This window comes from Bombyx mandarina, chromosome 02 (genome assembly GCF_030267445.1).
Source record: "Bombyx mandarina strain Sakado chromosome 02, ASM3026744v2".
NCBI lineage: Eukaryota > Metazoa > Arthropoda > Insecta > Lepidoptera > Bombycidae > Bombyx > Bombyx mandarina.
In genome coordinates, this window is record NC_143209.1 from 5,825,618 (window position 1) to 5,852,411 (window position 26,794).

At 44.3% G+C, this 26,794-nt stretch overlaps 3 protein-coding genes across 4 annotated transcripts in view; 2 read left to right on the plus strand and 1 right to left on the minus strand.

The window, feature by feature from the left end:
* LOC114245638 (uncharacterized) overlaps positions 1-26,794 on the plus strand; it is a 382,194-nt gene that overhangs the window by 16,714 nt on the left and 338,686 nt on the right. The window lies entirely within an intron of this gene.
* The window catches only part of Inv (invected homeodomain), a 98,174-nt gene that overhangs the window by 8,071 nt on the left and 63,309 nt on the right, over positions 1-26,794 (plus strand). For both annotated transcript variants that reach the window (XM_028177896.2, XM_028177897.2), the window contains exons 2-3: positions 12,668-13,667; positions 14,094-14,171. In XM_028177896.2, coding sequence (XP_028033697.2) covers positions 12,689-13,667; positions 14,094-14,171 — 1,057 coding nt within the window. In that variant the 5' untranslated portion in view covers positions 12,668-12,688. The remainder of the gene's footprint in view (positions 1-12,667; positions 13,668-14,093; positions 14,172-26,794) is intronic.
* Positions 20,917-21,404, minus strand: LOC114249181 (uncharacterized). Its single transcript, XM_089735719.1, has one exon. The coding sequence runs from the start codon at positions 21,301-21,303 to the stop codon at positions 20,917-20,919; it is 387 nt and encodes a 128-aa protein (XP_089591845.1). The 5' UTR covers positions 21,304-21,404.

The following is a 26,794-nucleotide window of genomic DNA, read 5'->3' on the forward strand; positions in this document are numbered from 1 at the left end:
CGGATCGGACGCGGCAAGAAACTCAGCTGTTTAAAAAAATGCGTTTTTACATAAAATCTTACGTATCTATTTGCTTTTGCAAGTTTTCAATCAAACAATCTAGAGATTTCAAAATTGAGTTTACTACTAAAATATATAGGCGTAAGTCGCAAGACAGGATTCAAACGAATTTAGCACTAATGAAGGTCCTAATACGCGTTCGATTTCTGGAAATCGTATTCACTGATATACGACCAACTTCTTCTGGCGTTTGGAATAATTAATTTTAATTCCTTCGTAACAAGGAAACCGCGCCCGGTTTAATTGTTTTTTTAATAATTACAGATGATTACGTAAAAGGACGTTAACGAACCATAACTTAGTACGAGGTATTGTAAATTTACTTACGAAGGAAACTTTTTTACTGGTGGTAGGACCTCTTGTGAGTCCGCGCGAGTAGGTATTACCTCTCTGCCTATTTCTGCCGTGAAGTAGTAACGCGTTTCGGTTTGAAGGGCGGGGCAGCCGTTGTAACTATACTTGAGACCTTAGAACTCAAATCTCAAGGTGGGTGGCGCCATTTTTTTTGTAGATGTCTATGGGTCACTTACCACTTAACATCTCGTGAGCTCGTCCTCCCATCTAAGCTATAAAAAAAAGTTTCTCGCCGGATCTTCTCAGTGGGTCGCGTTTCCGATCCGGTGGTAGGTAGGTTCAGCGAAGCACTGCTCTTTGCTCTAGGGTCAGTGTTAGCAAATTCTCTCAGGTTGAGTCCGCGTGAGCTCACCTATTCGCCCGGGCGTAGCTGAAATAGCCTCTTAAGCTTCCAGTGAATAGATAGGGAGAAAAAAAAGCAAACTAAGTAATTTAATTTTAAGGAAGCTATTTAAGCCCCTATTTTGAAACATTCTTTATTTGTGCTCAGCTTGTATTGGTCTTAGCGTGATGTTATAGCCTATAGCCTTCCTCGATAAATAGGCTATCTAACACTGAAATAATTTTTCAAATCGCATCAGTAGTTCCCGAGATTAGCGCGTTCAAACAAACAAACTCTTCAGCTTTATAATATTAGTATAGATCAGCATCAACAGTTCGATGTTTTTAATTGAACTTCAATTAAGTTTACTCCATTCTTAAATAGCTGAAGAAGTATTTTTTTTTGTTATGATATTTCTTACCAAATTTTAAACTCTTGTAAAATTGCAAATATAAAACAAATACTTTTTTCCCCGCGATTCATATGTATCAATATAAATATTATCACTTACATTAATAATCATTGTGTAACACCATTTATTTGTGTATATGTTTCGGCAAATGTAAATATTAATGTCAAGAAATTTATGGCATTAAGCATTGTTTTGTTAGTGTGATCTATGGCTACGTATATTTGGCCTCAAATGACGTCATAATTCGTAAAGTTAGCCTGGCTATTACGAACTATAGTAACATAATATATCCGATTAAGAAAATCACTTAAGTTATGTTTTATTGAGTTATGTTTTGGAGTCGTCGTGGACTAAGGGATAAGACGTCCGATGCATTCGTGTTGAGCGATGCACCTGTGTTTGAATCCCAGGCGGGTACCAATTTTTCTAATGAAATACGTACTCAACAAATGTTCACGATTGACTTCCACGGTAAAGGAATAAAATCGTGTAATAAAAGTGAAACCCACAAAATTATAATTTGCGTAATTACTGATGGTAGGACCTCTTGCGAGTCCGCACGGGTAGGTACCACCACCCTGCCTGTTTCTGCCGTGAAGCAGTAATGCGTTTCGGTTTGAAGGACGGGGCAGCCGTTGTACTGTAAAAACGGAGTCCTTAGAACTCATATATCAAGGTCGTGTATACGGGCTCCGGTAAGCGCTTAGCACAAGGTGGGCCGTGAACTCGTTCGCTCATCATTAAAAGAAAGCGGCATGACCTATAGGACAATAAACCTATTGCTAGTATCATCTAATAGAATATGTGTAAGCAGTCGACATCGCCCAAAACACGTCATTTCGGATCCTCCTGATCCACTAACGGTGCTTTTAAGTACCTCAAGCACCGGTCATCGTTCCCGTCGAACCAGTCGCTTGCGACGAAGGGCTCGACGAGTAAATTAACCCACAGACAGCCCACTGAGTTTCTCACCGGGTCATCTCAGTGGGTCGCGTTTCCGATCCGGTGGTAGATTCTGCGAAGCACTGCTCTTGCTAGGGTTCGTGTTAGCAACGTCGTCAGGCTTGAGCCCCGTGAGCTCACTTACTTGAAAAGAAAAAAAAGGGACATGTTTTTCGATTTTAATCGGTTTGTAATAAAAAAAAATATACGTAGGTCGATTTGCAAATGCATGATCTACTTACAATAAAAAAAATATGATTGTTTAATAGAATATACACATATGTTATTGATAGTGAAAATAAATATTAAAGAAACAATAAGATTCATTATAATATTCACATATACATAATATTAACAATGTATACACGCATATTTAATACCACACGTATTTTGTTTGTGACAATTAAATGTATGCAATTGGAATATCGTAATTTCTGTAAATTAAACGGTTGTCTGAAAGAGATCGCTTTTAACGATAAGACCGCCTATTGTACAAATATATCTGCTTGTTGACTGTTTTTTTTAATGATAATTGTGTTTTGGTTTGCAATAAATTCTCTCTCTCTCTCTCTCTCTCTCTCTCTCTCTCTCTCTCTCTCTCTCTATCGGCTGATGCTTTGTGAAACACGATTAAGGAGAGGACTTCAATGGACCCTGTAAAAGCTCAGATCTTTCTTCGGCTTTTGCGAGCCGAAGACAAAATTAAAACAAACTTTTACTTATTCGTGACAAATGATGTGACGAAAATTAGTAAATTCAATTAGTAAATTCAAGAAAGAACATAGAAGAATACTTTTTTTATATTGCGTAGATGAGTGGACGAGCTGACGGCCCACCTGGTGTTGAGTAGTTACCGGAGCCCGTAGACATCTACAACGCAAATGCGCCACCCACCTTGAGATATAAGTTCTAAGGTCTCAGTATAGTCACAAAGGCTGCCCCACCCTTCAAACCGAAACGCATTACTGCTTCACGGCAGAAATAGGCGGGGCGATGGTACCTACCCGCGCGGACTCACAACAGGTCCTACCACCAGTAATTACGCAAATTATAATTTTGCGGGTTTCACTTTTATTACACGATGTTATTCCTTCACCGTGGAAGTCAATCGTGAACATTTGTGAAGTACGTATTTCGTTAGAAAAATTGGTATCCGCCTGCGGGATTCGAACACCGGTGCATCGCTTCAATACGAATGCACCGGACGTCTTATCTTTTAGGCCACGACGACTTCAGTTTTAATTGAGCCTTAAGAAGTTCTAGATAAATTAATTATTATGTATATTTAAGTCGACAACACACAATATTCAGGGGTCTTACGAAGTGCCTGCATTGACTTTGGAACATAATTGTATTTAATTAAATTTGAAAAATCTTTCGTAAAACTTATTTAAAAGTTTCTTTACGGCTTAAGATACATCAGTTAACTTAATTAACGCTGTTTATCTCGATGATATAATGATATGAATCACGGTGAAATTACGGTTAAGACAAGGCAAAGAAAACCGGAAAATACTGAAAAACTAATTAAAAAAAAAAGAGCACGCAATGTAACTCATTATCCTGCCCTTCTCCCAGTTACCTGGGGTCGGCGCAACATGTTTTCTCCTTCCATACTCTTCTATCATATACCATTTCTTCGCTCACTCCCCTCCTACCCATATCGTCTTTTTTTTTTTTTTATAGCTTAGTGCGTGGACGAGCTCACAGCCCACCTGTTGTTAAGTGGTTACTGGAGCCCATAGACATCTACAATGTAAATGCGCCACCCACCTTGAGATATAAGCTGTAAGGTCTCAGTATAGTTACAACGGCTGCCCCACCCTTCAAACCGAAACGCATTACTGCTTCACGGCAGAAATAGGCAGGGCGGTGGTACCTACCCGTGCGGACTCACAAGAGGTCCTACCACCAGTTAGTTAGTCTTTCACGCAATCCATCCATTTCTTCTTAGGTCTACCTCTTCCTCTAAATCCTTCCACATTCATAGTTAACACTCTCTTGTACACTTGTCTCACACTCAAGCACGCAATGTAACTAAAACACAATAAAAAAAACTCGTTCCAGTAGCGTGAACAATAAAAAAATACAAAGTGTGATAACAACGATTAATTAATTAACTAACAAAGCGTTTATAAACATAAATAATAATTATTATTTTTTTTGTAGAAAACCGGTTTATGGCGGCTCCGGTTACGTTCCGAATTCGAAAATCTAAACCGTTACAAGCAATTCGGAATTCAAATATATAAAGATTCTAAATTGAAACATTAAAAAATACGTATAATCATTTTATTTTTATGGCCATTTTAAATCGTTCATTCCGGATAACCTGTTTGTATGAATAATTGATATATACAAATGATTTTTTGTTTGGTTTGCTAAATTTTCCTTCTGTCTTGATAATATTGTTTGATTTACAATGATTTGAATTTATTGAGTTGAACATTTGAAGTTACAGATTTCTAAAAGGTGATCGGGAAATAATAGAAACGATATTGGTAGGAAGGGACTAATGGAAGGTCTTCTTTCCAAGGCCGGATCTACTTTTAGTGCTGAACTATATTACGAGTACATAATATCTATACTAATATATAAATCTACAATGGTTTTTACGGATGTTCCGTTATAACTACTGAACCATGCATCCGATTGATTTGAGACTTGGTATCCATGTAGAAAATACATGTACTTAATGGATAGGCTAATATTTATATGAGTGTTGGACTCCGTAATAATAATGACAATAAATAATAATGTTAAGTTAAAATGCCCAACGAAGCGGGCGAGTCAAGCTCTGGCGTATATTTTCATAGAAATGTACTACTATAAATACAAAATCATTATATCAGTAATGCGCATATCAACTCTTACCCAATTTCTTCTGTGCGTTTAACGGCTGGACCGATTTTAATGAAATTTTCTGTGTACCTTCAGGTGGATTCGAAGAAACCTGAAGAAACACTAAATAGACAAAATAAAACAAACCACACAACTTCACTCCTCGCGTTCCCGCCAAAAAGTCTGATGGGTATGATGTCATGTAGGATAGATGACCAATGGAAAATTTCCAACCCTAAATTTCCCTCTTGTAGCTTAGAGACCGTATTTTTTATTTTACTTTTATAGCTTATATGGGTGGACGAGCTCACAGTCCACCTGGTGTTAAGTGGTTACCGGAGCCCATAAACATTTATAACGTAATTGCCATCACCCACCTGGAGATATAAATTCTAAGATCTCAGTATAGTTAGTTACAATGGCTGCCCTACCCTTCAGAAAGAAACGCATTACTGCTTCACGGCATAAATAGGCAGGGCGGTGGTACCTACCCGCGCGAACTCTACAAGAATTCTTACTACCAGTAAATGTGATATCGGTATTATGTTTTACTTTTCTAGAATTTTCCAGAATATAATAATAATAAATTTAATAATAATAATAATAATTAAAAAACACTATATATAAATAGATTGCCGCTGATGGCGGTGTCTACGACACAAGCCACCAGTGGCTAGGACTCCAGAGTGAGAAACCTCCTCACAATGCGTGCAGTATCGAGGATAACCTCACAATGCTTGCAGTATCGAGGATAATTATTGTTATTATTATTATCCTTTAAGTAAGTATAAGTTCTAAGGTCTCAATCTCAAAGAGCTCAATCCGTGTTTAAGAGTCCTCCTAGGTGAAATTACAAAACGCCTCCCAAGCCTGTACACAACGCCCCCCTTTAGGCCTGCAGCGCTTACAAGAGGGCATTAACGAACACTTTGGGAAAGGCTGGTTTAAACGTTTCCGATACTGAAAATTTTGATCTAAAAAATGAATGATTTTTACCGGAGCGGTCCAGACCTTCTCATGGCCTCCGCCTGCACTGCCAAGCTTGAGGTCACAATGAAACAGCGGTCCTACTGCGGTAATTCCTACACAGAACTGTTTTCTGGTGGAAAACCACGTCATTTCGGATCCTCCCGATCCACTAACGGTGTATTTAGGTACCTCAAGCACCGGTCACCGTTCTCGTCGAACCCGTCGCTTGCGACGAAGGGCTCGACGAGTAAATTAACTCTCAGACACAGCCCACAGAGTTTCTCGCCGGATCTACTCAGGTCGCGTTTCCGATTCGGTGGTAGATTCTGCGAAGCACGGCTCTTGCTAGGGTTCGTGTTAGCAACGTCGTCAGGTTTGAGCCCCGTGAGCTCACCTACTAGTTAAGGTTACGCTGATATAGCCTCTCAAGGCTCTCAGTTTAGGTAGGAAAAAAAAAGGTGGAAATGGGCAGAGCGACAGTACCCGGGTGTGTTGTCCAAACTCTGCCCGTGGATCCCAGTAGCCGCGGGTCGCGTATCCGCTTGAGGCCTATAAAAATCTCGTGAATCAATACCGACGTCGGTCTAAACGCAAAAATATAGTAAAACCTTCAACTAAACTAGAGTTAGTGCATTCGACGCGGCATAACAGAAGGTCGTATGTCGTCGACACGCTAAAATGTGATTTTTAGAGGTTAATTTAAGGCGCATATTCCTAGGGGAGCTTAAATAGGAATAACCGATATTGTATCGTTGGATGTTTGAGGTGTTTTTAAAGAAATTCGTGTCTTATTTTAAGGTGCAAATGTCGCGTTTCCCTTTGAAAAAAATCCGGGCGCAATTAAATCTAGTTTTTGTTTTCGCTTCCCCAACGATTTATCGTGTAGTTGTAAACGTCTGGTTCGATCGTTCGATGCTAATTTAATTACGGAAGAAAAATAAAACACCGGTCTTCGAATCGTTCATACAAATTGTTTTATTCGTTTATAATGAAGAGGAAACGCAGCCGTCTCTGAATGCCTGGACCTCTTCTTGAAGTGAAACTTCTTTAGGCGCATGGGGATAAAATTTTTACAGAACGTCACGCAGGTATGCAACGGAAGTGACATCAAACTACTATTGAAATTAAGTACTCGTCAAATGTCAGTAGCGGTAGTTGTTGTATTTTTCTAACTGGAAAGGCAAATGTATCATACCATACAGCCTAATACTTTATAATTTTTTTGTGAAAAATGTTAATAGGAATTGAAATAAAATGAAAAGAATTTCGAACATTAATCAAATAGCATGAAATTAAATTAGTCAATTCAATTTGCAAAATATTAGTCATTTACAATTTAGAAATCTAAACATAATGTGACTGTCAACACTGAGGTTTGAGATTGACATTTGACAGACTTTTGGCGGGAACATATCTTCCTTTTTCCCTTCCTCTAAGTCTCGGAAATCTAAAGTTTTAGATTTGCATGAATATAAGTAAGACTTATAAATTAGTTCGCCAAAAAAGCTTCACTTCTGACATGTGTACTTTGTACGCACGCACTTTTTTTTTTATTCCTACCTCTGCTGATAGCCTTAGAACTCATATCTCAAGGTAGGTGGCGTTATCGTTGTAGATGTCTATGGCTTCTTCGTCCACCCATCTAACCAATAAATAAATAAAATTGGTGCCGACCCCAACTAGTGGGATAAGGTGGAGACAAAGAATAAGAAGTAGCTAGGCAGTCAGCTTCCACTATCGCCTTTAATTCGTCCTTGTTGACTTTAGCTATCGGGCGACCAGGAAGTTCTTTTTTTATAGCCTAGGTGGGTGGATGAGCTCACGGCCCACCTTATGTTAAGTGGTCACCGGAGCCCATGGACATTTACAACGTAAATGCCGCCACCTGTCTGGAGACATGAGTTCTAAGGTCTTTACAGTACAACGGCTGCCCCCCCTTCAAACCGCCGGGGCTCAAACCGAAAGTGTTGCTAACACTGACCCTAGCAAGAGCCGTGCTTCGCAGAAACTACCACCGGATCGGAAACGCGACCCACTGAGAAGATCCGGTGAGAAGCTCAGTGGGCTATGTCTGTGGGTTAATTTACTCGTCGAGCCCTTCGTCGCAAGCGACGGGTTCGACGAGGACGGTGACCGGTGCTTGAGGTACCTAAAAGCACCGTTAATGGATCGGGGGGACCCGTAATGACGTGCGACTAGTTCCAGACGTGGTTAGTGAATATAAATAAAAAAAAACCAGTAACCCCATCTATTATTCGTAATTAGAACTAAAAACAAAAGTAACACGATAAATTGCTTATCATTATGTTGATCGCGAACAAAAACAAACGATTTGATGATGTATCAACTTTGTAATATCGTTTGAGATACTATTATAGTCCTTAAAACTGTTGTTTAAGTCCTAAAATGACTTGCATGTTCTTTGAATGCAATTGAGCTATTACAATATTATATTTGCCGTTGATTTAATAAGTAATTCTGAGGTAAATAGTGCTCTTGTTGAATCAAACGACTGACGAACATGACCTAGTTCTTAGCAAATCGGTTGCCGCTGTCAACGGACCTTAAATACCGCGGGCATAATTACTGCGTACCTCGAACTTTGCTATTTCTATTACAAACAAAACGATTTCAAAATATAGACAGGCCGAATGCTATATTTTGAATAGAATCTGCATTCATTTTTTTTCCATATATTTTTGTGCAATAATAATCTTTTTAAATATCTTTTAATAGATGGGGTTTTTTTTTCTATTTTTTCCCCTACCTATGCTGATAGCCTTGAGAGGCTATTTCAACTTCTCTTTGACGTGTAGGGGTCTAACCGGGTTTGTTGCTAACACTGGCCCTAGCAAGAGCAGTGCTTCGCAGAATCTACCACCGGATCGGAAACGCGACCCACTGAGAATATCCGGCGAGGAACTCAGTGGGCTGTGTCTGTGGGTTAATTCGATAGATAATATGTATGTTTGTATGAAGGTCATTTCCATCGACTTCAAGACGTCTGATGAGCTTGACAATTCGCGCGCGCGTGAATGACCGGTGGCGATGCAATAATTTTATAACTTCGCTCTGATATCGTTCTATTATTTTTTTATAGCATTGATGGGTGGACGATCTCACTACCCCACCTGGTGTTAAATGATTACCGGAGCCCATAGACATCTACAGCTCAAATGCCGCTACCCACCTTGAGATATGAGTTCTAAGGTCTCAGTATAGTCACTAATTCAATCCATCAAAGAAACTCCGAGTACCCTTTGCCGGCCTTTGCATAGTGCGATGAGCAACTTTGATATATACAACAAACCTTTATGTCAACTGGTACCTCAGATCGTCTCGTGAGAGCTGAGACCTGGATCGATGAGTACCTAAGCCGAAAAAACGGCCTGGTCTTAAATTAATATTAATTCGGTCTGTGCGAAATGAAAATTAAAAGTCTAGATGATATTTTTTTATGAAATTGAAGCGGTAGGTAGCACAATTTTGGCGGGAACGCGAGGAGTGAAGTTGTGGGATTATTACTGGTGGTAGGACCTCTTGTGAGTCCGCGCGGGTAGGTACCACCACCCTGCCTATTTCTGCTGTGAAGCAATAATGCGTTTCGGTTTGAAGGGTGGGGCAGCCGTTGTAACTTACTTGAGACCTTAGAACTTATATCTCAAGGTGGGTGGCGCATTTACGTTGTGGATGTCTATGGGCTCCAGTAACCACTTAACACCAGGTGGGCTGTGAGCTCGTCCACCCATCTAAGCAATAAAAAATAAATAAATAAAATGTCTATTTAGTGTTTCTTCGGGTTTAAATGTGTAATAACGGTGGCTTATATTTTAATATCTGTGAAAGTGCACAAATGTGGGATAATGAAACAAAGCCGCCGGACGTAACTTCTCGGGATCCTACAAAAAGTCCACTGAGAAAGTCTCAGTAAATGACCAGCATTTTTCAGAGTATATTTCATCCCATATCATTTCAACTTCATTTTATTTCACTTCATATTATCATTTGCAGAGCTAATTACTACATTAATCAAATTAATTTCTCAACCTAATTTATCTATACCGTCTCACGTTGCTAACTTAATTCATACTTACACTGATATTAATAATGGCCAACAGGGACAGTTTCTTTTATTTTTGTACTATTCATAAACTGTAAATAAAACGGTGAATTATAAAAATCTTATTACTTGATGCTAATGCACAAACCGTGCCGGTGCCGAAAAATGAAGAAGAAGAAGAAGATCAACTTCTTAGTCTAAGAGAGGAACGATTTTGCAAAAAGGACACTAGTTCCCGCTTGAACGTAGCTGGAGTAGCCCTTCAGGCTACCAGCTGATACTGAGGGTAGGGATACTAGGTAGGGTACTGGTAAGGATACTGAGTTTCTCGCCGGATCTTCTCAGTGGGTCGCGATTCCGATCCGATGGTAGATTTTGCGAAGCACGGCTCTTGCTAGGGTTCGTGTTAGTTAAATTTTCTCTCACGTTTGAGCCCCGTGAGCACCCCTACTAATTAAGGTTACTTTGATATGGTTTCTCTAGAGTCTAGACCATTAGCTTAGGTAGCAAAAAAAAGAAGCAATTAGTTTTAACTGAAAGTAAAATAAAATAAAAATAAACTGTAGAATTACACTTTGTCAGACGTCATAATCATAATGTCAATAAAAGCTTAGAAAGTCGCGTAGGTGCGCGGTGTACGTAATCTAATTAAAGCAACCAAACTTAAATATTAAATTGAGTTGGAGCTTTTAAGCTGCAAATGTAAATTTGTTAAGAGATTAAGCGAAATACAGGGCTTGCGTCGTGTGTGGTCCCAGTGGCAACGGTCGGCAGAGTGCTCTACTATAATTAAATTTAAATATGCTTTTTGACATTTGTTCGAAGTTTTTATTTGTGCGAAGTTGTTCAAATGGCTGTATTCAATTTTTTTATTTATGTATTTGTATATCGTATTAGATTTTTTGTATGTGTGTGCATTTCAATTCAATTAAGTAATTAATGAAAAATATTCGTTGTCTGTAAAGGTGGTTTACGGGCGATAGTTTTGCGTGATAAGGAGCTAGCTCTGACGTCACGCGAGAAGAGAGATAAATGTGTCACAAGCCAACGCTCGGGCCGATCGTGTCTCTCTATCGCTTGTTCCGCGCTCTCGCTTGCACGCTCAGGCTCAAATGGAACGTGACACTTTTTCGTGCGTGCAGCCGGTGCTCATCGATTTATAAGACGTTCATCATCATTGTCCTGTCCTGCTCCCAGTCACCTGATGTCGGCGTAACATGTTTTCTCCTTCCATACTCCTCTATCATATACCATTTCTTTGCTCACTCAATTTTTCTAATGAAATACGCACTTAACAAATGTTCACTATTGACTTCCATGGTGAAGGAATAACATAGGACGAATAACGTAGGACTTCTTGTGAGTCCGCACGGGTAGGTGCCTATTTCTGCCGTGAAGCAGTAATGTGTTTCGGTTTGAAGCGTGGGGCAGCCGTTGTAACTATACTGAGGCCTTAGAACTTATATCTCAAGGTGGGTGGCGCATTTATGTTGTAGATGTCTATGGGCTCCAGTAACCACTTAACACCAGGCGGACTGTGAGCTCGTCCACCCTTCTAAGCAATAAAAAAAAACTCCCCTCTTACACATATCGTCTTTCACGCAATCGATCCATTTTTTCTTAGGTCCACGTCTTTCTCTAAAGCCTTTCACATTCATAGCTAAATCTCCTTTCAAAAACATTTATAAGACGTTATCACGTCAAAAAAAAAAACTAATCAAATAGAGCAACATCCAGACCGTACCCGTAAAGTTATCGAGTTAGTGAATACAGCACTCGACTGGACCTGATCATGTTTTGTAATTTATCAGCACGGCTCACTTGGTATTCACCGTTTTAATAATTTACCCGGGTCTTTGTGTCGCGGGGTAGACAGAGAAATGCTTTAACACGAGAACGACTGTAAATCATTCTATGGTTTTAGTCAGGATGGTACGTGGTTAATTTCTGTTTTTATTTTTATTTTTTATTATTGCTTAAATATGTGGACAAGCTCACAGCCCACCTGGTGTTAAGCGGTTACTGGAGCCCATAGACATCTAAAACGTAAATGCGCCACCCATCTTGAGATATAAGTTCTCAGGTCTCAGTATAGTTACAAGGGTAAGGTAAGGGTAAGGTCTCAGTATAGTTACAAGGGTAACTATACTGAGACCCCACCCTTCAAACCGAAACGCATTACTGCTTCACGGCAGAAATAGGCGGGGTGGTGGTACCTACCCATGCGGACTCACAAGAGATCCTATCTTGCAAGCTTATCTTGAAAATGGCGTAAGCGAGTTTTTTATTTATTGCCCTTGTAGGTAGACGAGCATACGGCCCATGACGGTGACTGGTTACCGTCACCCATCGACTTCAGCAATAACAGGGGCAGAGCCAAGCCGCTGCCAATATAGCCAGGGCCAAACTGTGATGGAATTCGATCGCCAAGTAGTATCCACTGGTAATAGGACAAAGTAGACTACAAAAAGTATATTTGTCGTATATTATGTCGACAAATATACTTTAATTAACGATATACCAGACCATCTGGTCTGGAGGTATATTGAATGTGTGATGAACCTGTTTAGTTTTCTACCTGTGGGGATTCTATTCACGTTCTAATATCTTCCAGCGACCACTGAATATTATGACTTAGGCAAAAAAAATAAACAATCAACTTGGTAGTAAACGTAGATTTTCAAAATCGACATTTTTTCTCCAACAGATGGCGTAACGGAAAACGAAAATGGCCGCCGTATCCGCCCATATGCAGGATATCAAGATCCAAGACCAGAGCGATGACGATCCATACTCTCCGAACACGAGGGACACGACCAGTCCAGAGTGCCACGACGATGAGAAATCGGAAGACATAAGCATCCGCTCATCCTCTTTCTCCATCCATAACGTGCTTAAGAAAGAGCGGGACAACAGCAGCCCTGACAATGTCTTTTCGACGGACAAGCTCTTGGAGAATACACCGAATTTCGATGACAGAAACACAGAGAGTGTAAGTCCCGTCGTCGAAGTGAATGAAAGAGAAATAAGCGTGGACGATGGTAATTCTTGCTGTAGCGACGACACCGTGTTGTCAGTTGGAAACGAGGCACCCGTATCCAACTACGAAGAGAAAGCCAGCCAGAATACCCACCAAGAACTGACCTCCTTCAAACACATACAAACACACTTGAGCGCCATATCGCAGCTGAGTCAAAACATGAATGTGGCCCAACCGCTGCTATTACGGCCGAGCCCAATCAACCCAAACCCAATAATGTTCCTAAACCAACCGCTTCTGTTCCAAAGTCCGATCTTGAGCCAAGACTTAAAAGGTATGCCCAACAGGCAAACAGCCAACGTGATCAGTCCAACGTTTGGCTTAAATTTCGGTATGAGATTGAAGGCCAATCATGAAACACGAACGAGGTCTGATGAGAATCGGTATTCGAAGCCGGAAGAATCTAGAGATTATATCAATCAGAACTGCCTTAAGTTTAGTATAGATAATATTTTAAAAGCGGACTTCGGAAGGAGGATCACCGATCCTTTGCACAAAAGGAAAGTGAAGACGAGATACGAGGCTAAACCTGCTCCAGCAAAAGACACTGCGGCTTTTGCTCCGAAGCTAGACGAAGCGAGGGTACCTGACATCAAAACACCAGACAAGGCCGGAGCCATCGACCTTTCTAAAGACGATAGCGGAAGCAATTCTGGATCAACCTCCGGTAAGTACCAGCTCGATGCCAACGGTTCACGGCATAGTATTTATGACGCTTTGAAGACTAGTACCCGCGAATGGAAAATAGGAGTAGGAGATATCTCCTGCTCCTATTTTCCATTCGCGGGTATTATATAGATTTTAGTATATATTGTAGTATTCGCGGGTAGTATATATATTGTCCGTATCCTCTCATTTTGGTCCTTGATATTTTGAGTTTTCCAATTTAGACATACAATACAGTTTTTCGGTTAACTACGATCAGGTTTTTTTAATTTTTTATTGCTTAAATTGGTGGACGAGCCCCCAGCCCACCTGGTGTTAAGTGCATGCAGAGTGGTGGTACCTACCCGGACTCACAAGAGGTCCTACCACCAGTCCCTTCACCTACTACAGTAAAAAACCAAGAATTGATTTATCTACGTGCTTTTAGGTGCAACTTCAGGCGACAGTCCGATGGTGTGGCCTGCGTGGGTGTACTGTACGAGGTACAGCGATCGACCCAGTTCCGGTGAGTTTAATCTTTAAACGAGCAATTCTTGTATATAAATATAAATAAAAAGCAAATAAATAAATATTTACTAACAATCACGCCACGTTAACTGGTCCCGTGCTAAGTTCGTAAAGAACTTGTGTTACAGGTACCAGATAACGGAAATAAATGTAAGATTTTTATTATACATATACATATGTGGTTTTTATAGACTCCGGGTAAACACTTAACACCAGATGCGCCTTAAGCTCGTTCACCCGTAGGACCTCGTTCACCCAGTACATAAAAAAGTGGTGAACTACAGTCTTTCCATTTTTTGGCGTCGCTACCTATCTGTTTAACACAATTATCCTATCCTCTTGAACTTCCAATTGGACTATCCGTTGTCATTAAAGCTTCGAAAATATACGCACAAAATTAAATCGGAGCTTGAAAGCCAATAAAAACGCTTGTCTACAAGCTTATGGACACGCGGCAAACATAATTTCGGGTCTATAAAACAACCCTCATCCCTTATCAACGGCGAACATCCCTCGGGAGTGGTTATCAAATTACGAACAGTCCATTGAATAAGGGGTTGGTTTGATCTATGCTTTTTTTTGTCGTGGCTCTGTTTTTAACCAATGTTATTGGCACTGTCAGTGGCGATCGAGGACTCATGAGCGCTTCAGCAGGTCTGTAGCTCACTCTTTCGATCATCAGCTACCTAAGCTAAAAAGATGAATCAATATCCCATGCAGAAGTTCAAGATAACATTGAGTAATATTGTTATCTGCGTAATAATTAGTAGGGTATTGTTTACCTTTGTGGAGGAGACAAACTAGATCTATACATCAGCCCATAGTTGCCATAGACATAGGCTCCAAGACTCATCACAATGGCCGGTTTTGCGATACCTCCAGCGGCCGTCTGTTCTATTTGCAGTGTGCCATGTCCACTGCCACGTCAATATCGCAATCCTATGGGTTACATCCGTGTCAAGGTTTGCTTTCGAATCTCCTGATACAAATAAGATAGAAAGATAATTATGCTTACTTCAGCGGCGTCATTACACGGGCACTGCTCTGAAGAATTGTTTGAGATGATACCATTGTCTCGTTTTTACCATCGCACCGCCCGCCACCGGAGTAGAGTTCATCCATACTCCTGGAGCCTCTGCGTTCATCCAGAGTGCGTTCCTAGAGATCTTTTATGCCACGTACCATCCGGCTTTGGAATGAGCTCCCCTCAACGGCGTTTCAAGAGCGCTATGACATGTCCTTCTTCAAACGAGGCTTGTGGAGAGTATTAAGCGGTAGGCAGCGGCTTGGCTCTGCCCCTGGCATTGCTGAAGTCCATGGGCGACGGTATCCACTCACCATCAGATGAAACGGTGCATCCCGATTTTATCTCGCTTCTTAAGTTTTACAACAACAAAAAAAACCCAACGTAATTAGGCCGCGAACAACTTTTAGCTTCTCGCCGAGAGCTGATGGCTAATTGAATGAGTAAGTTAACGAAACATTAATAAAACAAGTAGTCATCGGAATTAATTGTGATTTTTCGAGATGTAATCGAATTAAAGATCGTTTGCCGCGAAGCTGGAACGCTTGATAAATATTTATACACTTCGTTCGCCGCGAGGGGGAGAGCAAAAATTGGTTTTTAGGGATGTGACACGCGCTATTTATTGGTTTGCCGATGAATTTTTAATTTATGTATCTCTGCGAGCGGTTATTGGTGGTAGCAGCCCTTGTGCGGGTCCTAGTAAGTAGGTACCACCACCCTGCCCATTAACTGGAAAGGCTTCCGGGCCACCAGTTATATCACTTCCTGAAAACCTAGCTGTCAGTAATACATACTAGCCCACGACGAAGAGTTCGACGGGCGAACTAACCCATAGCCACAGCCCACTGAGTTTCTCGCCGGATCTTCTCAGTGGGTCGCGTTTCCGATCCGGTGGTAGATTCTGCGAAGCACTGCTCTTCCTAGGGCTAGTGTTAATAAATTTTGTGAGGTTGAGTCCGTGAGCTCAGCTACGTACGGGCGTAGCTGAAATAGCCTCTTAGGCTACCAGTGAATAGGTGCGAAAGTAATACTTGCCCAAATCAATGGTCCACGTCGCCACCCACGCCTCTTGCGTCCTTAAACGCGCTTCCTACCTTCAATTATTACATAGCGTAGACATTTGTAATCATCATCATCGATGTACCATCCGGTTTTGGAATGAGCTCCCCTCCACGGTGTTTCCCGAGCGCTATGACTTGTCCTTTCAAACGAGGCTTGTGGAGAGTACTTAACGGTAGGCATTGCTGAAGTCCATCAGCGACGGTACCCACTCACCATCAGGTGGGCCGTATGCTCGTCTACCTACAAGGGCAATAAAAAAATTTATTACGCATTAAAATGTTTCTATTTTTTATAACAAAAGAAATCTAAAAAAAAAACAAAATCGGCTTCAACACGTTTGTATATAACACGCCTTGTAATGAGCATTTAATTAACGTGATACGTGATTGTTTGTAATTAGAGCGACGCAACGAACAGGCTACATGTGAAGTGCTGATTAACTACAGGGTGTTGTTTTTTGGGAACTTGTTAAAAGCTTCGATTGTCCGTAAATGAATCGATGTAGCTTTTGTACAAGCTTTTAATCGATAGTACTTGTTAGTAATAGAGACAGACGGAGAAGTCTCTCAAAAGCCGCAACCAAACATTAAGACTGGTGGTAGGACCTCTTGCGAGTCCGCCCGGGTGGGTACCACCACCCTGCCTATTTCTGCCGTGAAGCAGTAATGCGTTTCGGTTTGAAGGGTGGGGCAGCCATTGTAACTATACTGAGACCTTAGAACTTATATCTCAAGGTGGGTGGCGCGTTTACGTTGTAGATGTCTTTGGGCTCCAGTAACCACTTAACACCAGGTGGGCTGGTTCTAAGGTCTCAGTATAGTTATAACGACTGCCCCGCCCTTCAAACCGAAACGCATTTTTGCTTCACGGTAGAAATAGGCAGGGTGGTGGTACCTACCTGCGCGGACTCACAAGAGGTCCTACCACCACTAAAAATGTGTATGATCATCTAATGTTGGGTGGATTTCAAAATCGAACTAGAGAAAGAGAGTTAGAAAGAGATTGAATACAAAACAATAATTAACATTGAAAATCATAGCATAACATCTTCGAGCCGAGCCACAGATATACCGTGGACTCCACAGGCGTGGAAATCTGGAAGGAGCTCCGACTCTGATCCGAAAAAAAGGAGATAATATGTGCAATAGTCGATCCTATCGTTAAAAACCAGACAGACAGACAGACAACCCTTTTCGTATATCATTAGACAATGAAGGCGCAAAATATCTTCTTCTTTTTCTCCACCCTATTCCACGAGGTGGGTCGGCACAGCTAATTTTTCTCTTCCATTCTCTTCTATCAGCTGTCATCTCAACACTCACTCCTGTCTCTCTCATATCGTCATTCACACACTCCATCCATGTCTTCTTCGGTCGACCTCTTCCCCCTCTACCTTACACTACCATTTCCACACATCTCCTAGTCACGTGCATCTTCTCTCTACGCGTCACATGTCCATACCGCGCTGACGCAGACGCAAAATATAAACTTAAGTATTATTTAAGAATTACATCACCACATGACTTACACAGAGGTAATAAATAAACAGTATGCACAAGATGAAACATGCTTAAACAAATAGTATTGTGTGGATAAATTATGTTTCATTATTATTCTTATAAAGCAGTTTACTGAGGGCTTGCCAATGGTTCACTCCACAATCGAACTAGTTCTGAGAAGAGCCTTCGATCTGTCAATTGCTAATGTCCATGAGTCACAGTAGAACAATAAGGTCGTTTGACTATCGCGTGCAAACCCATGTTCACAGTTTTAGTTGTGTTTTAGTTCTCGGTTAGCCAATATTTTTTCAGTATCCATTGCTCCGAGATTTAGTGTTTTCCTCCCTTCTTTACGAGAGAAATTGTCATGAAAAACCATAAGGATAAATGTGATATATTAAATTCAATGCAAAGGATTTGGACAATAGTGCATGCAATAACGATAATATTGAGCAATAAAACAATTTTCTATTTCGATAATAATGTCGTCCCATCCCTATACCGACCCTAGACATATATTCTAGCATTCAAGAAGAAAAGATACACTTTTCAAACACAAAGTGCCGTCTCTTGTTTACTAAAACTATCGATATCGATAAAGATTAATCTTTATAGGTACAGACCTTTTTAATAAGTGTAAACAAACATAATGAAATAAAATGCATTTTTTAATACAGAAATTAGTGAACGAATCTACATCTCAGGTGATGTTAGGTGGGCCCCCAGTTAGAAACCTGAGATGTGTCTCAATATCATAAACACATTTGACAAATTAGGCTTTTATTTATTTATTGCTTAGATGGGTGGACGAGCTCACAGCCCACCTGGTGTTAAGTGGTTACTGGAGCCCATAGACATCCACAACGTAAATGCGCCACCCACCTTGAGATATAAGTTCTAAGGTCTCAAGTATCCACAGATTCGGTAGAATCTGGCGCCAAGTTCCGTTCAAAAATCCCGTTGTAAACGGAGCGCCAGACTACCGACTGTGTTTACTGTGAGCAGAACAGTTTTTTGAGGTTGCGAAATTTTATTTAATTCTACGGTACTTCTGGTTCCTAAATTGTATATTATATCAATCACTCACAACTTTATTTTACTGATATTAACTAGTTATATCAATTACAACAATTAATCTACTTGAAATTATTAATTTTATCACCACAAACTATGGCTCGCTCAAAAATTTCGATCCTGACTTTTTTCGATGTAAAAAGTGACATGCCACAGACTATAAATATTCGAGAATGGTAATCTACGGCCGCCAGGGTGCGCTGGAATTATTCCTATTTGTAATGGATTTTATGACCTGGTAACTGAGACCTTAAAGTCATGTCTTATTTTAATTTATATTCATATTTTTATGAAAAATGATATTATGGAGTGAAATGAAATGTGATATTATGGAGTGAAATGAAATGAAGACGATTAATTTGAGACATTAATCAAATGGGATGAAATGAAATGAGATGAGATGATATGGAATGAAATATAATCTCAGTAAAATGGTGGTGGTCATTTACTAAGATCTCAGTGGACTTTTTGGAGGAAACCGAGAAGTTACGTACAGCGGCTTTGTTTCATTTTCCCACATTTGTGCACTTTCACAGATATTAAACAGTTAATAAACCACTATTATTACACATTTAAACCCGAAGAAACACTAAATAGACAAATTAAAACAAATCACACAACTTCACACCTCGCGTTCCCGCCAAAAAGTCATTATTCCTACATAAACTGTAGCTTCAAGGGGATAGTTTGCAGTTCTTATTGAACGGTTTATACATTAAATAACGTTAATGTTGTTACTGTTAGTATTTTAGTTTAAGTACTGCCGAAGCAAGTACTGTTGTTACTGTTGGAGAAACAATTTTGTTTTGTAATGTAATACCGAAATACTTTACGAGATGGCGTTACAAAAAATCCCTTCCCAAAACTATAAAACCGTTGTGATTGTCTACGAATAATAAATAATATAATAACTAATATTTATTCGTAGGTGATTGTTTAAGATGCTATGAATATTTCGGTTTTGATTTCATCAAAATAACTTGAACTTTACTACTGAATTCCGAAGAAAATTCTAATTAAGGCTGAGTTAAGTTCAGCTTTTTATTTAAGCCTCTTACTGTAGTTTTTAAATTACATTTATGCGGATTGATGTTTCAAGGCTTTCAGATTTTAATTTTAAATTCTGAAATAATTAAGAACAGCGTCATCTACCCTTCACATTTGAAACAAAATTTAATTCGGTTTAAATTTGTAAAAGTTGATGTTGATTATTATTACACTGTAACGCAGCGTTCCGTTTCGCGGGGCAACAGCAGCCAAAGGGAATGTGACTCAGGTCCGTGCCGCGACGACCCACCCCGCGCTACCCGCGCCCGCGCATCTGTTGCATCATTCGCACCCCCAATTAGTGCGCGCCAGACTTTGAAGCGGAATACACGCGTCCCCGGTCGATACCGGAACTGACAACCCGAGTCTCATGCCAGTCGGGCACCTAACATTAAACTGGCAGCCCAAGCGCGGGCCCTTTAACTAGTATCCAGTTCCGATCGCAACGCTGTTGAGCCCGGACGCGTTTTCCTGAGAAATTGTCGCTGCTGTCGCGATTGTGTGTTTGGTTTGCACGACATCGTCGTTGTCGCTTTGATCGCGACTTTGTTTTGCATTCCGGACGCTCTGTCGCTGGCATCGCGACCTTGAATCAGAAAAGCGTATTTCGAGTTCGTAGTTCTGCAATCGAAAACGACAATTTCATATTATCACCAAAACATCCAATTCATTGTCATTATTAATTTTATTTATCTATTATTTTAAAAAACAGTCTCTTTCGAGACTAACCCCCACTGCGATCACCGCTTGTTGTGGCACTCACAACCCAGTGGGGCCCCACCTTCCCAAACTCTCCACCCCAATCCCAGCTGACTGCCGTTTTCACGGCATAGGCATCCCCCCCCTGCAAATCACTGCTGGCAAGTACAGCGCAGGGGGTATAACTCCCACTCAGGGGACTCGCCTTTCGGCGAGTTTGCTTAAGTCCCGGGGACGCCCCCCCCGGGCACAATCACCATGAGTGACGCCAACGGCGCGCTCTTTTTTAAGTTCGTCCGCGACTTTTGTCCGGACATCATCGCACAATTCGAAGCCTACAAGGCCGGCCTTGACGCGCCGGCACTCCGCGACTCGCCGCTATCGCCCCCCGCGCCGGAACTCCGCGACTCGCCGATGTCGCCTCCCACCCCCGCACCCGCGTCGATCGCGGCATCGAGCTCCGGCTCCGACTCCAAGTCGGAGATGGAGTTCGAGTCGGCCGCCAGCCCGGAACCCGGACCCTCGGATGGGTTCAAAACCGTCGCGCGCGGCAAAAAACGCGCCCGCGCTGTGGATCCGCCCACGGCGCCCAAGCAACCCAAGGCCGCGAACGCCTCGCAGCCTAAGACCGTCACAACCCCGGACTCCCCTCGCCGCGCAACCCCGTCGCCGCGCCCCGGGCCCGCGCCCGTCCGAAAAGTTCCCGCGCCGCCGCCGGTCATCCTGCGGGAAAAGTCTTCTTGGGATCGCGTATCCCTGGCCCTTAAGGCCAACAAGATAAATGTAGTCCATGCGAGGAATATCCCGCATGGAATACAAATTAAGGTAGCCACGCCCGACGACCACAGGTTGGTCACCGCATACCTCCGCAAGGAACGCATAGGTTATCATACCTATGCGCTCCAGGAGTCCCGAAAGAGCTCGACGTCGAGCAAATTAAGAACGACCTGGTAGGTCAGTCCTACCCCGTCATAAGTGTGCACCGGATGCACAGCGGGCGCGACAAATTCGCGTATGATATGGTGCTCGTAGCACTGGAACCCACACCGGAGGGCAAGAAAATTGCCTCATGTCTCCGCACCGTGTGCGGCTTATCGGGGGTCACCGTAGAGGCCCCCTACAAACGTGGTGCCCCCGGGCAGTGCCACCGTTGCCAGCTGTACGGACACTCAGCTCGTAACTGCAACGCGCGACCGCGTTGCGTAAAATGCTTAGACGACCACGCGACCACCGACTGCTCTCGCGTAAAGGAGACAGCGACGGAACCGCCGAGCTGTGTACTCTGCCGTAAGCAGGGACACACGGCCAACTACCGCGGATGCCCCAAGGCTCCACGGAAGCGCCCGGCAAACGCGCGCCCCAAAACCGCTGGCCCAAAGACTTCGGCGCCCCGCGCGCCGAAACCGGCTTTCGTACCGGCTCCGGTGCCCACCGTCTCCGCGTGGGCGAAACCGTTGCCGTTCACGAAGGCAGGAACGACACCGGCACCCCAACCGCGGTACGCGCCGCAACCTCTACTCGCGCCGCGCCCCGCCCCCGCGCCCGCGCCCCGCCCCCGCGCCCGCGCCCCGCCCCCGCGCCCGCGCCCCGCCCCCGCGCCCGCGCCCGGCCCCGCGCTTCGCCCCGGCCCCGCGCACTCAAACGACTTTACGATTATTCGCGACTACATCGCCGCGATAAACATCGACCGCATGCGTGCATTCGCCGACGCCATGCGGAGAGCAGTCACGGCCGAAGACCGCCTAAACGCGACGTTCGAATATATAGACGTCATCGAGTCCGTTCAGCGCACGCTGGTTTGATTACCGGTAATCAATGGCGTGCAACGCGAGATTAAAACCCCATTCCTTGAAGTTAGCATTCTACAATGCTAACGGACTCGCGCGTCAGCGCGACCAGGTTTATGAGTTTCTACGTGACAATCTCATCGACATCCTTCTGGTGCAGGAGACCTTCCTAAAGCCCTCGCGTCGCGAACAGAGCGAAGCGGTACTTCACGCCTGGACAAAGACTTCTGCTTTATAAAGCACAAGTCCGGCCTCGCGTGGAGTACTGCTCCCATCTCTGGGCCGGGGCTCCCAAATACCAGCTTCTTCCATTTGACTCCATACAGAGGAGGGCCGTTCGGATTGTAGATAATCCCAATCTCACGGATCGTTTGGAACCTCTGGGTCTGCGGAGGGACTTCGGTTCCCTCTGTATTTTGTACCGTATGTTCCATGGGGAGTGCTCTGAGGAATTGTTCGAGATGATACCGGCATCTCGTTTTTACCATCGCACCGCCCGCCACCGGAGTAGAGTTCATCCGTACTACCTGGAGCCACTGCGGTCATCCACAGTGCGTTTCCAGAGATCTTTTTTGCCACGTACTATCCGGCTATGGAATGAGCTCCCCTCCACGGTGTTTCCCGAGCGCTATGACATGTCCTTCTTCAAACGAGGCTTGTGGAGAGTATTAAGCGGTAGGCAGCGGCTTGGTTCTGCCCCTGGCATTGCTGAAGTCCATGGGCAACGGTAACCACTCACCATCAGGTGGGCCGTATGCTCGTCTGCCTACAAGGGCAATAAAAAAAAAAAAAAAAAAAAGACCCCAAAGTCGCGAATTACGTCATGGTTAGGAATGACAGACTCTCCACCCGCAAGGGCGGGACTGTCATTTACTATAGGAGGGCCCTGCACTGCGTCCCTCTCGATACTCCCTCGCTCTTACATATCGAGGCGTCAGTGTGCCGCATCGCGCTGACGGGACACCAGCCGATCGTCATCGCATCCGTATATCTCCCTCCTGACAAACCCCTCCTGAGCAGTGACCTCGAGACACTGCTCGGTATGGGGGACGCGGTCATTCTGGCAGGCGATTTAAATTGCCACCACACTAGGTGGAACTGCCATCGCACGAATGTGAACGGTATGCGTCTCGACGCGTTCATAGACGACCTCACATTCGAGATATTCAACCCTCCGACCCCCACGTGCTATCCGTACAACGCCGCGCGTCGTCCGAGCACAATAGATCTGGCACTGCTGAGGAACGTAACTCTGCGCTTGCGCTCCATCGAGGCAATGTCAGAACTCGACTCAGACCACCGACCTGTCGTCATGCAGCTCGGTCGCCCACTCAACCGCGAACCAGATACGAGGACCATGGTGGATTGGAAGAAGCTGGGCACGTGCTTAGCTGACACCGCTCCACCAATCCTCCCTTGCGGCCCGGATTCAACTCCATCCCCCGAGGACACCGTCGAATCCATAAACATCTTCACTGATCACGTCTCGACGGCGATCACAAGATCTTCAAAGCAAGTCGATGTGGAGGACTGCTTCCACCGCATCAGACTTTCCCCCGATCTTAGGGACCTCGTAAGAGTTAGAAACGCGGCAATCCGGGCCTACGATCGATATCCCAAGCATTCAAACCGGACTCGGATGCGTCGCTTACAGCGGGAGGTCAAATCCCGCTTGAGCGACGCCCGAAACGAAAACTGGGACAGTTATTTAAAAGAACTCGCGCCCACTCACCAAGCATACTGGCGACTAGCTAGGACCCTCAAGTCCGAAACTATCGTCACTATGCCGCCTCTCGTACGCCCCTCAGGCCAACCACCGGCTTACGATGACGATGACAAGGCAGAGTTGCTGGCCGATGCACTGCAAGAACAGTGCACCACCAGCACTCAACACGCGGACCCCGAACACACCGAGTTCGTCGACAGGGAGGTCGAGCGCAGAGCTTCCCTGCCGCCCTCGGACGCGTTACCCCCCATTACCACTTCCGAGGTTAAGGAGGCGATCGATAGCCTACAACCACGGAAAGCTCCCGGCTCCGACGGCATCCGCAACCGCGCGCTTAAATTGTTACCAGCCCAACTGATAACGATGTTGGCCACCATACTAAATGCTGCTATGACGAACTGCATCTTTCCCGCGGCGTGGAAAGAAGCGGACGTTATCGGCATACACAAGCCGGGCAAACCGAAAAACGAAACCGCGAGTTACCGCCCCATCAGTCTCCTCCCGGCGATAGGCAAACTATACGAACGGCTCCTTCGTAAACGCCTCTGGGACTTCGTATCCGCGAATAAAATTCTTATAGACGAGCAGTTTGGATTCCGCGCCAGACACTCGTGCGTCCATCAAGTGCACCGCCTCACGGAGCACATCTTACTAGGGCTGAACAGGCGGAAACCCATTCCGACAGGAGCCCTCTTCTTCGATATAGCGAAGGCGTTCGACAAAGTCTGGCACAACGGTTTGATATACAAACTGTATAACATGGGAGTGCCAGACAGACTCGTGCTCATCATACGAGACTACTTGTCGAACCGTTCGTTCCGATATCGAGTCGAGGGAACGCGTTCCCGGCCCCGTCACGTCACAGCCGGAGTCCCGCAAGGCTCCGCCCTCTCCCCGTTACTATTCAGTTTGTATATCAACGATATACCCCGGTCTCCGGAGACCCATCTGGCGCTCTTCGCCGATGACACCGCCATCTACTACTCGTGTAGGAAGAAGGCGTTGCTTCATCGACGACTTCAGACCGCAGCTACCACCATGGGACAGTGGTTCCGGAAGTGGCGCATCGACATTAACCCCACGAAAAGCACAGCGGTGCTCTTCAAAAGGGGTCGCCCTCCGAACACCACGCTGAGCATCCCCCTCCCGACTAGGCGCGTCAATACCCCCGCCCCCGCCGTTCGCCCAATCACGATGTTCGACCAGCCCATACCGTGGGCCCCGAAGGTCAAATATTTAGGCGTCACCCTCGACAGTAGGATGACATTCCGCCCCCACATTAAGACGGTACGCGACCGTGCCGCCTTCATTCTAGGACGTCTCTACCCGATGATATGTAGGCGAAGTAAAATGTCCCTTAGAAATAAGGTGACACTCTACAAAACTTGCATACGCCCCGTCATGACCTATGCAAGTATAGTGTTCGCTCACGCGGCCCGCATACACTTAAAATCATTCCAAGTCATTCAATCCCGTTTTTGCAGGATAGCCGTCGGAGCCCCGTGGTTCGTCAGGAACGTCGACCTCCATGACGACCTGGACTTAGAGTCCACCAGTAAGTATATGCAGTCGGCGTCAATGCGCCACTTCGATAAAGCGGCACGACACGAGAACCCTCTCATCGTGGCCGCCGGTAACTACATTCCCGATCCTGCGGACAGAATGGAAAGCAGTCGACGTCGCCCAAAACACGTCATCTCGGATCCTCCCGATCCACTAACGGTGCTTCTAGGTACTTCAAGCACCGGTCACCGTTCTCGTCGAACCCGTCGCTTGCGACGAAGGGCTCGACGAGTAAATTAACTCCCAGACACAGCCCACTGAGTTTCTCGCCGGATCTTCTCAGTGGGTCGCGTTTCCGATCCGGTGGTAGATTCTGCGAAGCACGGCTCTTGCTAGGGTTCGTGTTAGCAACGTCATCAGGTTTGAGCCCCTGAGCTCACCTACAAAAGTTAGGGTTACGCTGACATAGCCTCTCAAGGCTCTCAGCTTAGGTAGGAAAAAAAAAAAAAAAACTAGTATTTCGGAGTGAATCTACGTAATTACGACACGTACTCGTCGTCAGTCACGGCGTCAATCCGATTTTCAAGACGTTGAAGAAGAAATTGGTTCAACCGCGGGACCGACGCCAACATTTACCGCAAACAACATGGCGTCATTACAAGAAAGTCAAATGGCAGCATTCGAACGCCTACTCGACCGAGTTTTTGAGCATAAAACTCAACTCGAATCATCAGCAACACCGACGTCGGAGCCGACATCGCCGCCTTCCTCGACGCCCGCTCACCATTCTGGGAACTTCGCGTCATGCACGGCGCGGTTCAGCGGAGCGCCCGGCGACTCACTCGACGGTTTCCTTGACGCGGTCGAATCATACAAAGATTGTGCTGACGTAGGACACGCCATCGCGTTACGAGGACTCTCGATGTTACTAACCGGAAATGCAGCCGTGTGGTGGCAAGGCGTTAAAGCTAGCATCACTTCCTGGGACGACGCTTTATCATCGTTACGAAGCGCTTTCGGTGATTGCAGACCGCCCCATCGAGTCTACTTAGAGCTCTTCAAAATGTCGCAAGGACAAAGAGAGAAGACGGAGATCTTCGTTGCCAGAGCACGAGCCCTACTAGCTCGACTCCCACCTGGTGACCTTAGTGAGAAAGTTCAAATTGATATGCTTTACGGCCTTCTACACCGTCGTGT